The sequence below is a fragment of the Acanthaster planci genome, unplaced genomic scaffold (assembly GCF_054643075.1).
Source record: "Acanthaster planci isolate LZ-2023a unplaced genomic scaffold, COTS_SCS Contig44, whole genome shotgun sequence".
Taxonomy (NCBI): Eukaryota; Metazoa; Echinodermata; class Asteroidea; order Valvatida; family Acanthasteridae; genus Acanthaster; species Acanthaster planci.
Genome location: NW_028257668.1, coordinates 41,948 through 59,229, shown reverse-complemented (window position 1 = coordinate 59,229; position 17,282 = coordinate 41,948). Strand labels below are relative to the sequence as shown.

Below are 17,282 nucleotides of genomic sequence, written 5' to 3'. Positions count from 1 at the left end.
TAAAAGCAGCAAGGAAAAAAGGAAACAGCAAAGCAAGCAGAGTCATGCAAGCATGAAAGCAAAGAAAAGATTGCGTATGGAGAAGGTCTCACCACTCGCACAGCAACGTAGAGAACATGTCCGTACCCGTTCAAAGCTCAAGCCGCTCTTCTCTCGTGATTTTGTATTGCTGACAACTTCTTTTAACCAAGAAAAAAAGTAAAATTTCTCAAAGTTATGGTGCGTGGCAATTCTTTCGCCAAGAGTGGTTACATTTTAAATTATAGACCGTACTGCAATAAACGCTTCATCGGGAAGCATGTCTGCAAGATGGCAAATATGATACCAACCAGAGTGAACAATGGGCCTACTATACTGGGTTTGATTTTTGTGGCAACTAGTAATCATCAGTACGGGGACATTTTTCACTCAAAAAGCTTGCAGAAGTGAGAAACCAAATTGAGCGAGGTGAACTTTCACGACTAATCGGGTTCATTAAAGGGCTGTTAATTTATTTACATACAGTTAATCGACGCATACATGCTAATTTAGCCGTTTCCATAATCATTAAAAATATGTACGCACACTTTTAGCATCCAAGTCAACAACGTCAGGTCAGGCTGGACCAAGGCTGACCATTGATGATTAATGGCTTATTCACAATGAAAGGCGACGCAAGTTGAAAAATGCGACGCCGGTTGAAAAATGCGACGCCGGATGGCACATATGGAACACCATGTATTGTGAAATGTATACCCCCACTCGTCTATATACATACACATTGAATCACATAACGAATGCTTTCATAAAACTTGTGTGATGGTTTAACGATTAAGCATCCTTACTGATCCAAATACTGTATGGAAATAAATGGATTGGAAAGAGAAACATTGTCTTCAGTGTGGAATTAATAGCGAGTAACAAGCATATGTATGCACATGTACACATGTGCGTACATGGACACTGTTTCAACTAATAAGCCTTTTGCAAATTAAGTAAGTTGAATAAAATCGGGTACAATGAGTTCGATTCATGTGAACCCAGCAATTGGAATTATACACTAGTAAGACACTTGCTATACCTCCTGAATTAGGACAAGCTTTTCCTCAGTTATGTAGGAGATGCCAATACACTATTTAGTGGATAAGAACGGAACCAGAGTATCCCTGAGACGGTACCTGTGGTAGGTTTGCAAAACTTTGCCCCGATTCACGAGGCACATTTAAACAATGATGACGGTCTGCCCATACTCGATTGTGTGAAGGAAACAATCCCTAAACTCTCCAAAACTGTACGTAGTACCAACTGCTTTTATGTCTGTCGGCTTGTATTGTACCTTTTAATTATAAGTAGGGGAGATGGCTGCCGGTGACGGCAGATGCGCAAAGAACTGTTCTTGTACAGGGTAGATGCGTGTAGACTTTTTTCTTGTACAGGGTAGATGCGTGTAGACTTTTCTTGTACAGGGTAGATGCGTGTAGACTTTTCTTGTAAAGGGTAGATGCGTGTAGACTTTTTTATTGTACAGGGTAGATGCGTGTAGACTTTTCTTGTAAAGGGTAGATGCGTGTAGACTTTTCTTGTAAAGGGTAGATGCGTGTAGACTTTTCTTGTAAAGGGTAGATGCGTGTAGACTTTTTTATTGTACAGGGTAGATGCGTGTAGACTTTTCTTGTAAAGGGTAGATGCGTGTAGACTTTTTATTGTACAGGGTAGATGCGTGTAGACTTTTTATTGTACAGGGTAGATGCGTGTAGACTTTTATTGTACAGGGTAGATGCGTGTAGACTTTTCTTGTACAGGGTAGATGCGTGTAGACTTTTTATTGTACAGGGTAGATGCGTGTAGACTTTTCTTGTACAGGGTAGATGCGTGTAGACTTTTCTTGTACAGGGTAGATGCGTGTAGACTTTTCTTGTACAGCGTAGATGCGTGTAGACTTTTCTTGTACAGGGTAGATGCGTGTAGACTTTTCTTGTACAGGGTAGATGCGTGTAGACTTTTCTTGTACAGGGTAGATGCGTGTAGACTTTTCTTGTACAGGGTAGATGCGTGTAGACTTTTTATTGTACAGGGTAGATGCGTGTAGACTTTTCTTGTACAGCGTAGATGCGTGTAGACTTTTTATTGTACAGGGTAGATGCGTGTAGACTTTTCTTGTACAGGGTAGATGCGTGTAGACTTTTCTTGTACAGGGTAGATGCGTGTAGACTTTTTTATTGTACAGGGTAGATGCGTGTAGACTTTTCTTGTACAGGGTAGATGCGTGTAGACTTTTCTTGTACAGGGTAGATGCGTGTAGACTTTTTTCTTGTACAGGGTAGATGCGTGTAGACTTTTTTCTTGTACAGGGTAGATGCGTGTAGACTTTTCTTGTACAGGGTAGATGCGTGTAGACTTTTCTTGTACAGCGTAGATGCGTGTAGAATTTTCTTTACCGTGTTCATGTGCATGCGCACGTTTAGACGTTTCTCATTATGTAACGTCAGGGCTAGGGACTGGTAGACGTTCGGATCATTAACTTACACACGCGCTTGAGGGCGCTTCTTCAGTCCAATTCGTGTAGCCGTGTATGTAGTCTACACACATACCACTCAAGTTTTTTTGGTCCCATATCTTGCCGGGTATATCAATTTGTCAAAGTGTTTTTTTAATATTTACATGTATCTAGCATAAGATTGTTGCAATGAAATCTATGGCCGTGTATAACAAACCAATTCCTTCAGTGACAGGGTCCATGGGTTTTGTACACCCTCGGCTTTGCCTCAAGTGCCATTTGTCCCCTCGGGTGTACAAATTACCATGGACCCCTACAACGCAGGCAACATGCAACAATGGTTAAACTTGTACAACTGTGATGGAACATATCCATGCTGTACACGTGTATGTAGCATGCCATTGGTACCATGTTGGTACCCACAATCATGGGTGCTTTCCAATTACTTAGAACTGCAAACCAGAAACCTTCTGACATTTTTACAGATCCAGACTGAGTTTGGCATCAGATGACAATCAGGAGTGAATCACTGTAGAAAAGGAATAGCCCAAATCGAAACCAAAATTTCACAGATTTAAATTCTACAAACTGGAAATCGCCCAAAGTAATACATCGGTGGTTTGATTAACTTGATGTTGTGAGTGATCCATACACGACAAAAGGATTTCATACAACTTCAAAAGCCCTTTTGTGGAGTCTCCATATTTTTGGTTGAAGGGCCAATGATACAGAGGGAGTCCAGCCTGGGACTATGCCTAGGTGATCATCACCCTCCGACTCATACTAGCCTAGGTACATGTACGTGTACATCATGTCGTCAGGCATGTCAGGCAACGAAGCTCTATCTAACAAGTGGAGACTTTATTCAAATCAATATTCCTCGTAACCCCAAATACGTTGCTATTATTAGAAAAATAACAATACTAAGTTAAAGCTCTTAATGCTACCTTAGCTGACGGTCATATTTTTTCTCCTTGTCAATTACCGGACTTCCCCTGGGCGCAGCCATCTTTGATGTCATTGGAAAGTCGACTATTTAGATCTATTCATGAAATTCAGAAAATATCTTCTCTAAAATTTAATTCGTAATATATTTTTCTTAATTGTAAGCAGTTTAAAATAGATTGTTTTAGAAAATTAATTCTTTATGTTATTCAAATTTTAATTTTGATATTCAAGATAAAGCAACTTTAGGATATAGATAATAAATGAATACACCTTGCCGATGACGCAACACGGGTGTTTATTTCGAGAAATTGCTTCGCTGCAGCTTGTGAACATGCAGGACTGGTTGCAGATGTGGATGCTGCTCATGCTGGCCCCTGCTGCTGAGTTGATGTAACTTCGTGTAAGAAAAACTCATGAGATAATGCCAGTCGTAGCAACTTTTGAAAACTTGCAGTATTCACGCCAGTGATCAGAAAACAGTCATTTTGTGAACAGGCGTGACAGGCTCTCGTTCATGTTGTTTACTTCATGCTAAGCAATGCTGCACAGCGCGGCAGAGTCACGTTCATTATTTTTCATGACTTGCTCAAGTTGGAAAATCCCCTAGATTGGGTGCGGAGCTTGTGGATATTACCATGGAGGTAGGCCTAGTCCCTTCCTACCTCCATGATATTACTATTAGGATGTGGAAGCTGGAGAGGCATAAGAACAAACATGTGGGTTTGGCACTACAAAATGTCAGAATGCTTTCAGGTGTTTGCCGATTGTTTTGTTTAGGTTTTTTCTGTGTGTGTGGCATGTGGGGGAGGGGAAGGTTGGTAAAAAGTTGTTCTTTCATTTGCTTTTCAGGATTTTTTACCCATATCAATTCCCTTAATAGACCCTTTCCATAGGGCAGAGTCTATTCTTTACTATTTTAATTTACGAAGTGGCTATTGTTACGGTAGCCGTAATGCATCTCTCATTGTTCTATCGTTACGGCACTAAACTGCGCAAGTGCGATGATGTAGCTGATCATCACGACGATTTATATAATTTTAAAATTACCTGGATTGCTGAATGAGTTGTGGGTGAGTGGTTAAGGTGGAAGGTTTTGAACCACAGGTGTGGGAGTTCGAATCCACACTGGACCATTTTATTTCTTTTCACCTAAATTTCATGTTTTATACCGTGATTTCTTTTTTGGTTGGTCCCTAAATGTGTTGGCCTAAGAAGGAATCTTTTTTCTTTTCTCATCGGAGGCTTTAGAGGATTTTTTTTTAAGGGAAATAAAGTCCGAAATCAGCACTAAGTTGGCGTGCTTGCGTAGTTGCAGTGCCGTAACGATAGAAAATGGGAGATGCGTTACGGCTGCCGTAACAGTAGCCACGGCGTTCAATTTAACTACAATGAATGCACTTTAAAGTTTGAAAGGAATTACTCGAGCCTATCTTAGAGGAAGAAAAAAAAAAGTCCTCTAATGTGACGTCATTCACAGGAGGTCTATCATTGCATGTATTTTATTTGTTTGACCATTCCCAAATAACATCATTAATCTATTGAGCTTTGCCTAAATCTGTAGTTTGATATAGTTTCTCTTTTTCCCCACATTTAACAATTACCATCAAGCCCTCTAGTCATGTTATTGTCATGCTATACTTTGTGGTCCATTGCTGCATGTGAATTGTTTGTGTTTCTTAGCTATTTATGCTCAGGGATCTGTTGGCCTTAGTATATTGTCAATTTAATTGGCATAAATTATTTAGTTTATTTCTTTACCTTGTTTTACCTGTATTACATTTAGCATGCATCTATGTTGGCTCATGCATTACTTTAAACAATATCATTTGTACATGTTGTGAGCCTTGGTCATTTTTACACCTCTATGTTGCTACAGAGTTGTTTGGATCTTTTATATGTGTATGTGTCTCATTGTTTTTTGTTGTTAAAGGGACCCATACTCGACAAGCTTTGTTATTTTGTGGGTCTCCTGCATCACTGTCTCTGCTGTCACTGTGTTAACTCCATTTTATTCTTTGTTCTTTTTCTGTCTCTCTAAATATTCTATGTACACTGTACATGTACATACATGTACAATGAATTATATTTTTGCATATATACATGTATGTGCAAAAGGGGAATAGATAAAACTAAAGTAAATGTTAAGTAAAGGTTGTTGGTTAAAAAAAGCTGAGTAAGGAAAGAATTCCAGAAAAGAGTTCTGTATAATGAGCATCACTAACATGCAGTGACCTACATGTACATGTATTACCTCCTTGAAAGCAAAGAAATGTCCCAAAAAGTCAAATTTAGGCATGAAAATACTAAGCTATTTGCTTAGAGAGCAATCTTTCAGACCGGTCTAATAGGGTTTGTGCACAGTTGTCAAGCAGCATCTGTAGAACACGCAGTGACAATCATGATACACAGGTTCAATTTTTTTCAAGTGAAATGGATAATGAGAGGGGAAAAAATTTGAAAAATTTAAGTGTTTGTAAAGTGAACATCTCAATAGTTTAACTGCTCAGTTTGACATTTTGTCCCTTTTAGGTGGCTAATGGATCACCGCAGGGAAAAATTAGTGAAAGAAAGCTAAAGATTTACCCAACAAGGGATGGAGCCCATGGCCTGCAGGTCTGTGTACCACCGGTCCACCAGACCACCAAGGCACTTCAGTGGCTACATGTAGCGAGAATTTATCCTTTTTAATATTATTTCTATAGACAGCAAGATCTGATGCATGCACATTATTGGTGATGGTTCCGTAGCCTTGTGTAACATGGGTCTGGTACCCGCAGCATGTTTTTTCTCTTTGTAGCTCTAAAATGTCTTTCATTTCATACAGACCTGCTTTCATGGGTGCCACCTAATGTGACAGTGTATGTTGCACATGAAGGCTGGACAGCACAATGGCATCAGAAATCTCTTCAATAAGCGACTTTGATGACAATGATGGTGAGCTTGCCATGTTTTGCCCACACGCACCGTACATGTATTTCCCCTTTTTCCACGTATCAATCACCCTCCAGGGTATTATGTAGTGTATCGCCGGGCAACCCTGTCAGATGCATTACTTTGCATCACTTGTCCATCTGACTTGCCTTCAGAGTGCAAGGTCCCAACAGCTTGAAGGATCCCCAGCCTGTCCCCAAGGCCAAATTTGTTTGTTATACTACTCACGCCTCCCTTTGTTGTGTTAAAAGCACCTGTACATACATGTATACATACATGTAGGTACCTGTACATGTACATTTATATAAGACCCAATAAAAAATAGTTCTGCTTCTAGTTTCTCGACCAACCCTAGCTTTTCAGCGCAACCCTAAAATTTCTATTGGTAAATTAGAATTTAGAAAAATTGTAAAAAAAGATCCTGTTGTCTTCTCTGTCATCACAAACCACCTATCAGCAACTCGAAAAAAAAGTTGCTGAGAGGTGTTTTTAAGAAGTCCCTTCGCGTTTCACAATTGCAGTAGTTAAAACACAAGACAGCAATGCTCAGTGCCTTGAAGCACTGGTTTCTGCCATTGCCAAAGAAGGCATGATGGAAATGCGATACTGTGCACGATATGGGGCAGATGGGTACCCCCCCATGTCCAATCCCTATACACAATCTAGACTATTGTTATACATCCCCCCTAGAAGTCTGTAAAGAATTCCTGAGATACCGATCGAACAATGACCAACACAAAAGTGGGGGTTTCTCTCCGCCCCATACATGTATCTTGCATCACATGAAAATACATGTACATGTACATGTAGTGTTATTACACTACACTCTACACGAAAGCATTTCTACAGCTGCACATAAAAAAAAGCATCGGTGTTGCAAGATTTCTGCAAGTTATTTCACAGGGCCTGATCTCTGGTCTGTGCATGTATTTTAATTGTTTATGAATCTTATTTGAGGTTGTATTGCTTGTACTTGAAGGGAGCTTGTTTCCACAAGATGAGGTTTATCACCCCCCATGCATCATGCACACTTACCAAGCAATATAAGGACATTGCTTGTACATGTAGTTTCCCATCATGATTACCTGACTAGCATTGTGCATAGTGATGGGAATTGTCCATTGTTCTTAAGCAGTTAAGAACTGTTGACTGTAGATATTTTTACATTAATTGGTGCAAGTTTTTATTACTTTTCATTTCAGTTTTTGGTACATGTAGCTTTTATTCTCATCCAATCAGCACTAAGCATTGAACCAAAACGGCATTTCCAACCTACCAACCTTATTTTTGAAAGGCACAATCAGAAGTAGAGCTAATGTTTTGGCCTTATCACATACAGGTACGTGCCTGTGCTTTTGTGGAGTGTTGCCCTTTGAGGGTTTTTTGTGGGGTGTCGTCAGGGTTTTATTATTTTTTTTTAAAACAGATTCCATGAAAATGTAAGGTTACATGTAGTTGTAAAAATTGATGTGCTTAACCACTTACCGCCGGGGTCTCTGGTACCGGACACATATTCTTTATATATGTGGCTGGCATCTCCGAACTCGGACAAAGGGAACTGGGCCTTGTAACAAAAGATCAGGCTGCTGGGCATTAGCAATTTGTTTCACTCCCAAGAGTGGAGATAATCCAGCCTTGTTTTGAAACAGTATACCACGGTTTTGGGGATTTAGCACGAGCAGATTACCACTGGGCACAAAAGCGCTCTACCACGGCACCGATGAGCCACACAGTACCGCTGCACTCTAATCTGGCCCCTATTTAAAAGAAATCAGCAGTACACTGTGTCAGTTTTGTGAACAAAATCAGTGAGCAAAATCTGGACTCTTTACAAGGAGGCAGGCCTGGCTGACATACTTCAGCGTCAATAGATGTTGTCTGTTAGATTAGAGTAGAAACCAGACAGTCCTTCATGTGGGTGTAAGTGTCCAGCAAATAAAGAAAGGAATTTTTAAAGAATTTTGAAAACAGAAAAAATGATAATTATCCCATCCCAGCATCATCAACATTGATAACTGCCCCGGGCATGAAGTGGTTAAAACTGTTACTGAAATACAGATTTGTTTTCTTTAGTTTTGTGCTCTTTTTGTTTGGTTTTGGAAATGGGACATTGGAGCGGCTGCTACGCGGAATTGTTTGTGCAAATACAGCATGGGGGAGATTTACTTGATCGAGATTGGTTTGCAGGTGATGTGAAAGATTTGGAGTCATGTTGACTGTGTTTGTTTTTCTTTCACAGAGGATGAGCTGCACACCTCGAATGCCAATGCTGGGGCCCTGATGGACCCCAAAAGCATGGTGCATTATGGGATTACATTGTCACTGCTGCATCAGCTATGCTCGGCACGAGAGGAGGACTCCAAGAAGGTGGATAAGATGTTCCACTTGATCTGCCAGGAGATGAACAAAATGAATGTAAGGGGGAGCAGCTGATTTTTCGGGGGTTGTGGTTTCAATGTACACTTTTCTTGAAAATCTGGTTCGTAAGTGATTTCATCACAAAGGCGGACGCACCACGATTTGCAGGCTCCCATTGGACAATTGCTGAAGTTGCGCGCAAACTTCCAGTTCCATGGTTCCATGTTAACAGCGATCAATGCATGTAATAATGTAACCCCATGTGATTTGCATGTGCAATGGGTGTAGTTTAAAATGAAGTGACGTCACACTTGCGAACCAGATAGAGAGTACAGGCCAGTTCACTCACATCAGGCGAATGCAAAAGCAAAACAAAATTGACGTCACAAAAGATGTGCAGCGAAATTGCACTCGAGTTGAAATGTGTTGAACTTTTGCAAATTCACAGCACGAATATTTGAACTTATGTCACAAATCTGTGTAAACTTTTGTTTGCTTTCCTGTGAAGTACATGTATGTACAGGCCTTTACCCTTTCTGAATCACTTGGCTGTGGCTTGAAATCAAACACAACACTATGGGATCTGGCCGCAGCCGCTACCAAAAATGTGTGTGTGATTCAGGCCGCTGCCAAGTAATTTGGACATGGCTAATTCTCCTGATAGAATCTATATTTGTGATGTGTGAAGGAGTGTACATTTATTACGTAGCAAAGAATAGCAACAGCGTTCTGCTGGGCCAGCACACTTCACAATCACACTGATTTGCATGTGCCTGAGCGACCACCTGTGCACAACGTTTATCTGTCATTAACGACCATTTCCAAATCCTCCCATCTAAAAAATGGTTGTTTACAAACTGTGTGTAAAGACTCACTGTAAGAGACCTGGTATTGTAGATCAGGTAATACCTACAGTATGGTGGCTCAGATATTGTGCTGAGATTGCAAGCATGCAAGAACCAGTGCATATGGACGATGTTCCCTGACTCTTGAGTAACCACACGACACCGTCTGCAGTTTCTGGAGTCTCCTAGCTTTACTTGTCATTGGAGAGGTTTGCATGACAACTGTAATTCTGGATCACAAGCCGAGCACACTCCCCCAAATATTGAGCTAGAACTTATGGGAATCTTGCCAACTGCAAGAGAGAAATTCTTAAACAGTTCTACTTTGAGCTCATGCAAGCACTCCTACGTGTGCATGTACATTCAAAGCTGCCTGAGCGACCACCTGTGCACCATGTTTACCTGTCATTAACAACCATTTCCAAATCCTCCCATTGAAAAACTGTTGTTTACATACTGTGTAGAAGGACCCACTGCACAAGGCGACCAGCCTCTGTCCATTTTTTTCGTTTGCACAGGTGCTAAAATCTGTACATGACAGCTGCTTGTTAATAGTCCAACCAAATGCGGGTGCCATGCATGCACACACATACACGCATCACCTGAACACGGGATCGATCTCGAGCATTCTTCGAGCATGTATACTATGCATGACCCCTGACCTCTGAAGAGTCTCATTCAAACATGACATCATTTGAAATGGCAATGAACTAAATTTTTATGTTCAAAAGCAGATCAGTGGCTTTTGAGAAAATGAAACATTTTTTAATATATATTTTTACAATTTCTTTTGGTTTCATTTGAATTTTCAATCGGCGAAGTAAAATTTGACTTTTTAGAACTCTGGGCTGACCTCATGAGGTGTAAGTCGTGCGCATGCTTGGTTTCATTGCACGTCATTCTCTATCATTTTGCCATTTTGCACAATTTTGTTTCAACATCGCTGGTTTGAAAAAGGAGAGAACATGGTTCTGAATCCTTCAAGCCTGAAACCTTGGAAAATTTTCTGGAATTAACTTTCACTGGGAATGAAAGTGGAAGTGATCTGGATGCATGAAGAGAAGATAAGCTACTGCACCATGAGTGTGATCGTTTAATGCGAGGGATTAGGCCTAGGCCATCGTTGTAGAGCGGTGGCAAACGCAGATTCAGAACATCTTGAAGCAGAAAAGTGAGTCAGCCAGTCATCACTTCAGGACTTCTTCAGAAAAGTTAAACTGAACCCTGTTGCTCCAAAAAGGCCACACCAAACCCAACAGTTCTTTTCAGAGCCAACAACAAACCAAACAGCTCTTTCAAGGTCAACATAATTTATATTGCACTGAGTGAAAGAGTCCTTGTCGTGGTGCGCTGCGCCAACGTAGCTAATTGTCACATTTATAATAAACAAAGTGTTTTTAAATAAAATGACTCAGTACCCGGCACCCCCTCCCGATCTTTTGATTCCACCGTTTAGTGTAAGAAAAATAATTAAAAATAATTTTTAAAATATACAAAATATAAACAAGCATTTACACCTACATGAATAAAATAAATATGCCATTTAAGAAAATAACAAAAACAGAGTCACTTCATTTGGGACAGAAGGAAAAACACAATGTAGATTTGACTGACATTTTTTTCATAAACATGTACCACTACCTGTATAGCGAGACCACCTGCCTGTAACAAACACTTTTACCATTTCCTTTGAGGGCAGATTTGACTGTATGACAGAGTGCTTCCTGTGCCAATCTGAGACCTTGGTAGGTCTTGGTTCCTGTTGAAGAAGACTGGCCCCACTGATCTACGGAGTAGTAGGACAGGGACAGTTCTGGACCACACGCCTTTTCCTCCCCCTTTCACCCATCACACGCACCGCTTGCTACGCTCGCTCACCTTTTGACCCCGGCGCCGCTCGCTTTGCTCGCTGTAAACAACTCGTGACTTGCGCCGGGGATTTCTACTTCACAGACCTTGAACTTTTGACCCCAGCTGGAAACAACTCGTGACTTGCAATCACTCACAAACAAGTCGAGACTTGCCCGTCATAAAAAATGATAAAAAATAAATAAACAAACAATAATAAAATTACATAAAAATAAATGGTAGATAAAACTACAAACGTGAATTGTTATTTTTGCAAAGACACGAGAAATTCGATCGACTTGATAGATTCGTACGATTGCTTTCGTTGTTTAAATTCCAAAAGTTTACGCAAATGCATCGATTGTAAAGAATGCCACAATTGTCATGAATGTCAAGACTGCGTCAGATGTAAGGACTGCTCCACCAGCGACGATTGCGGTAGATGTAGAAAATGCGTGGCTTGTTTTAATTCATACGACTGCAGAAATTCAAATGCCTTGGACAGTTGCGAGGACTGTTACGAGTGTGCTCATTGTATTGAATGTTTTAGTTGTACCTATTGCACCTGCTGCGTAAATTGTGTTGAGTTGGAAGGAATGGATCACGTGGTGCTCGTAGACGGCAAGCATAAAAAGCCGAGGCACGCGCGAGAGAACGAGTCACTGCCCGATTTATCGACTAAACTCGACGCAGACTTGTATAAAATTGGATCAATTATTAAATATGACGCTGACGTAGAAATCCCGCCCGAATAAAAATGAGAAAAATTTTAGAAACCTAATTATAAATAGAACATGTCAACTCAAATATGTATCGTCTCAAATGACCACGAACGTCTAAATGCCGCCAACAAAAACCCAAAAATTACCTATGGCCCCTTTGACTCTGAAAATTTAGTCATTTTAAGACCAACAAAGTATTCTTCTAAGATCGCTTATCACCACGATGGACAAAACAAACGACTGTTGATTAGGCTCGAAGACCCTTGTTACGGAGTCAACCCAGCTTATAAATATGGTACTAAGGAACCTACTGGTCAAAATCAAATTTGTTATCAAGTGTCTCCCGAGACCGAATCGTTGCTATTACGTGTAAATGAAGAAGTTTATAATTATTTTGAAAAATTAACAGATAAGATGCTGAAAAATCTACCCATGATTACGCGTAACTCTTTTAAGTTGTCTCAAAAACTAGACGACATACCCGATAAGATCAATTGCTTAGTTAAACCGGCTTATACCGATAAAAGTAGGATGTATGTTAAGATCGACTATGGTGCTCCTTTGGTAGATAAATTGTTTAAAGAAATCGATCGCGCTCTTTTTACAAACAAAAAATGCCAGGCGATCTCTTTGATCTCTCCTAAAGATATTTATTATGGTGCCCATGGTTCACTTTCTTGTGGAGCTAGTGTTAGGTATCGAGTACCGTCGGCGATGCTCACTGTTAAAGAGGAACCTTATCTTTTGGAAGCGTTTGATTAAAGAAAAGTTAGTGAAAGTCAAAATTTAACCTCGGTTATCCCGGGGTTAATTTTTTTTTTACTTTAAATAAATAAACCCTTATATACAATGACTGATGCGGAACTTTGCCACTTGCTGAATCTAAAGGAAGTACACATAGCGGGATCTCAAAAACAAAGTCAACCGAGACCACCTTGTAACCACCAAATATTTGAAATAGATGAAAGATATGCGTGTTAAAATTGTGGTCAAATTTTTGGGTGGGTCATCGCATTTGGAGGAAACCCAAGCCACCAAAATCGAGAAAAACGTTGCAGAAGTACAACATTTGTTTTAAAAACGGCGAAGCGGGCGAAATAGAATATAAGTTAAACCAAATTTTAAACGGTAAGATCTCTAGAGGTAAACCGTTGAAGGCTTTAATCGCGGTGTGTTATCAAGACACAACTGGGGAAACCGAATCTAAAGTGAAAGACCTTTTTCAAGTCTCGGATAAACACTGGGAAAACGCTATGGAGAAGTTTAACCTCGCCAAACAAGACGTATAAAACGTATATAATAAAATGGAGACTCACACGTTTTACTTGACCGAGAGCGAGCAGACGTTTAGATTGAAAAACGAGATCAACAACACCAAAGGCGACAAGGTCATCTGAGTAAAGAATATTCAGTTTGAAGCTGGATATTTTAACGTAACAAACGCCACTGAAATTGAGTGGGATACAAACTTGGACGGTAGGCCAGCGGGGGTACTTGGCGAACGACCGCCCGAAATACCCTCAGAGGAAAGAACGGACGCATCTCCCAATCCAGAATTAGTACAAACAGCTAAAAACAGATTGATCCAAGCAAATAAAAGAGTTAGCGGAAGAAATCAGAATCATCGCTTGTGAAATTGAGCAGCTAAACCAAGAAATCGCAACTTTAGAAGATCAGTTAAACCAAAGACAACCATCAGAAACGCGAGTTCGTTTAGCTTTTGATATCGACGATAAAAAATCAAATCAGCTTCACTGCTCGAGGGGCAAAGACAAGCTTTAGATGAAATCTACGACGGGAATCCACCAACTCGACCTACCACCACCACCAACTCCCCCAGGAGACCCAGAAGAGAATTAACTAAAAGACTGTTTTTGACGGGGCTAACTGGACCTATATACGACAGACTTCATTCGCGAAGCTCATCCGAACCATTACCCGAGGGTCAAAGAGGAAGCATCGTGGTACCCCCCGGTTATTATAGCATGGACTGGTTTCACTTTTTGTTAAACTTGATACCGGGCGTTTCTTTTAAGGTTCACTCGGAATCTAAACGGGTCACTTTGGCCATTACGGACCCCAATCTCAAGTTGCGACTAAATAAAGAAGTGTCCAAGCTATTAAACTTACCCAAAATTTTTACCCAACGTCATTTACGAAGGCAAGTACGATTTGAACCCATTGAAACTTGCGTTTATTCATTGCAAACCATTAAATACATTTTACAATTTTTATAACGGGCAGTCTTTAGACTTGCTGGACGTGACAGCTACCGAGCCTAGCACCTGTAATCACTGTAAAACGCCTAAAAAGTTAATATACAGAAACATCAGTGAATTGACTTTTTCTGTTAAAAACGATAAAGGCGAGCTCTTGAATAACATCGGCAAAATTTTAATCGAGTTAGACATTTTTTTAAAAGCGGGTATATAATAAAATGGAGACCCACACTTTTCACTTGACCGAAAACCCGCAGACCTTTAAATTGAAACACGAGATCGATAATACAAAAGGTGCCAAGGTAATTCGAGCGAAGAATATACAGTTGGAGGCTGAGTATTTTAACGTAACAAAATCTGCCGAGATCGAGTGGGATACGCGCTTAGACGCTAGGGCTGGCAGTTATAGCCCTACAATGGCACGAAGTCGAGAAAGAACCATTAGATTACTTTTAGACGCAGATGAAGACGGCCATTTTGACTCGACGCTTAGAGCGGAAAATGGAAGAATTAGCAGTATGTACACCATTATGAGGAGATACAGAGAAGAAATTAGGAGAGGAGGAAACTATTATTTCGACCGATTTTATCGCAAAAAATTGGCCGAATGGGAGCAAATAATACAAGCTGAACGTGAAATTAGAAGAATTGTTGCCCATTTGTTGAGAAATAACGTTATGCCACCGTTCCCCGAGCCAAATCCTCCCTTTCTAGAATTTCCTGAACCCATTCCACCACCACCCGAACCTCCAGAACCTACTCCCCTAGAACCGACTCCACCCGAACCGTCTCCCCTAGAACCGACTCCACCCGAACCAACTTCACCCAAACCCCCAGAACCGACTCCCCCTCCCAAACGGGACCAAAAACCAATTACTAAAAGGCGTTACAAAAATACTTCATCTCACGGGATATAGGCAATCCATTCTTGATCGGCTTAGCGGTCAAAATTCTCGAGCAATACCCGAGGGTAAAAAAGGAACCATTGAAATACCACCCGGATTTTATAATGTGGATTGGTTTGACTTTTTGTTTAATGCCATTCCGGGTGTGAGTTTTAAAGTTCACGAAAAGTCAAAGAGGGTCACTTTGGCCATTACGGATCCAAATCTCAAGTTGCAGCTGAATAAGCAACTGGCCAATTTATTAGATCTGCCAAAGGTTAATCTTTTACCCAACGTTATTTACGAAGGCAAGTACGATTTAAACCCCTTGAAACTCGCGTTTATTCATTGCGAACAATTAAATACCGGTATTAACTTTTATAACGGTAAATCTTCGGACATGTTTAGCCTTTTAGATGCCGATCATACAGATAAAACACCCAAGCGGTTAATCAACAGGAACATAGACGAGTTGACCTTTTCTTTAAAAAACAAGCGAGGAGACAACAAAGGCGATGGAATTTCAATCGAGTTAGACATTTTTTAAAACGCGTAATTATAAAAGTAATAAGATGATATACCCGGATTTGACTTTAAACTCGGCTGAACAAGCGGAAACAAAAGTTTACAGACTCAGAAAGATCGAAGAAATTAAATCCCAAATCCAAAGAGAACGCGACGCGAGGGAAGCTTGCTACAAAAAGATCAAACGACTTTTAACCGCGCTCGGATACGTGGAGTATGGCGTGGAAGCGATTGGAGCCGCATCGGCAGCCGTCGGCATTCCCGCCATTTTGGGAGTGATCACCGGGCCTGTTGGACTTGTGATGGAAGGCGTCGCTACCGGTGCGTTTGGCGCTTACGCAATATTGAAATATTCCTCCCATAGACTCACCCACAAAACTAAAAAACACGACCAAATTCGAATTTTGGCAGACGCTAAATTAAACACCATCGAGGAATACGTATCTCACGCGATTGAAGACGGTGACATATCCCAGGAAGAATTTGTCCTTATTTTATCCGAGCTGAAAAAGTTTAACGAGATGAAAGAAAAGATCAGATCGCATACGTCTACAAAATTGGAAGAAACTAAAGCGAGCACAAAAGAAGAATTTGAACGTCAAGTCAACGAAGAAGCAGAAGCGCCAGCCAACGAACGGGCGGCGGTTTAAAAAAAGATCTCATGAAAAAAACTTGGCGAATAAGTTTAACAAAGTCGGTTAAGTATGAAGAGAAACCAGAATCTCCGCCCGCTTATCAAAACTTGGTCTGTCCAACGGCCCCTCCTTTTTAATAGTCTTTCAAAATAAATGGGAATCAACTTTAATCAATTAAAAATTGTAGTCAACAAAGACAATTTTTTTACTGTAGACCTCATGGATATGACACCTTATAAATTACTACCCGTTACCCCGGACGAAGTGGTAAATAGGTGGAACTCATATCCGATGGCGTTTTATCAAAACTAATTTAATTTTGCGGTCTATTGCGCGACAACGGCCTGCGGTGTGGGTTTTGATCTACTGTCCGATCCCGATCCATACGTCTCGGCTTTATTTAACTTTCACGTGTATTACACCGTACGAAAAATATTTTACGACTGCGTGATGCCCATTCCGAGCGACGACGTATTTGACGCGTTACACAATAATTACGACCATCGGAAGTTTACGGACACGTGTCTTTTATACGGAGTAGACCCGAATAAATCGTATAAACAAACAAGAGACACTTTGTCGAACGGATTAGGCACCGCTTATTATTACGACAATGGATATATACCTGTTCCGGGTAAAAACTACGACGCGCACGACTTACACGTGACCAACGGTAAATACGCGGGATCTACTTACATGGGATTTGGATGGGCTAAACCGCCTAAAGACTCCGGTCACGCAAGTACCTACAGGGTCACCTGGATTTCACAGTCGGACGCGGTTACTTTGGCCTGGTGGGATTTTGTTCCTAAAAAGTCTCGGTTGACGGACGTGGGAATCACCAAGGTAAACGAATCAATTTGAGCTTACGTCTACGCATTACTCGGGGCA

The 17,282-nt window shown here is 40.7% G+C and overlaps 1 protein-coding gene across 2 annotated transcripts in view; it reads left to right on the top strand.

Moving 5' to 3' along the window:
- The first annotated feature begins 3,722 nt into the window (after positions 1–3,722).
- Positions 3,723–17,282, top strand: part of LOC110984747 (eukaryotic translation initiation factor 2-alpha kinase 1-like) — a 38,352-nt gene continuing 24,792 nt past the window's right edge. Inside the window, exons 1-3 of one of the 2 annotated variants that reach the window (XM_087131979.1) lie at positions 3,723–3,824; positions 6,249–6,358; positions 8,595–8,770. In XM_087131979.1, coding sequence (XP_086988105.1) covers positions 6,313–6,358; positions 8,595–8,770 — 222 coding nt within the window. In that variant the 5' untranslated portion in view covers positions 3,723–3,824; positions 6,249–6,312. Of the gene's footprint in view, positions 4,066–6,248; positions 6,359–8,594; positions 8,771–17,282 lie in introns of both variants that reach the window. The other variant, XM_022245220.2, reaches the window with a different exon arrangement.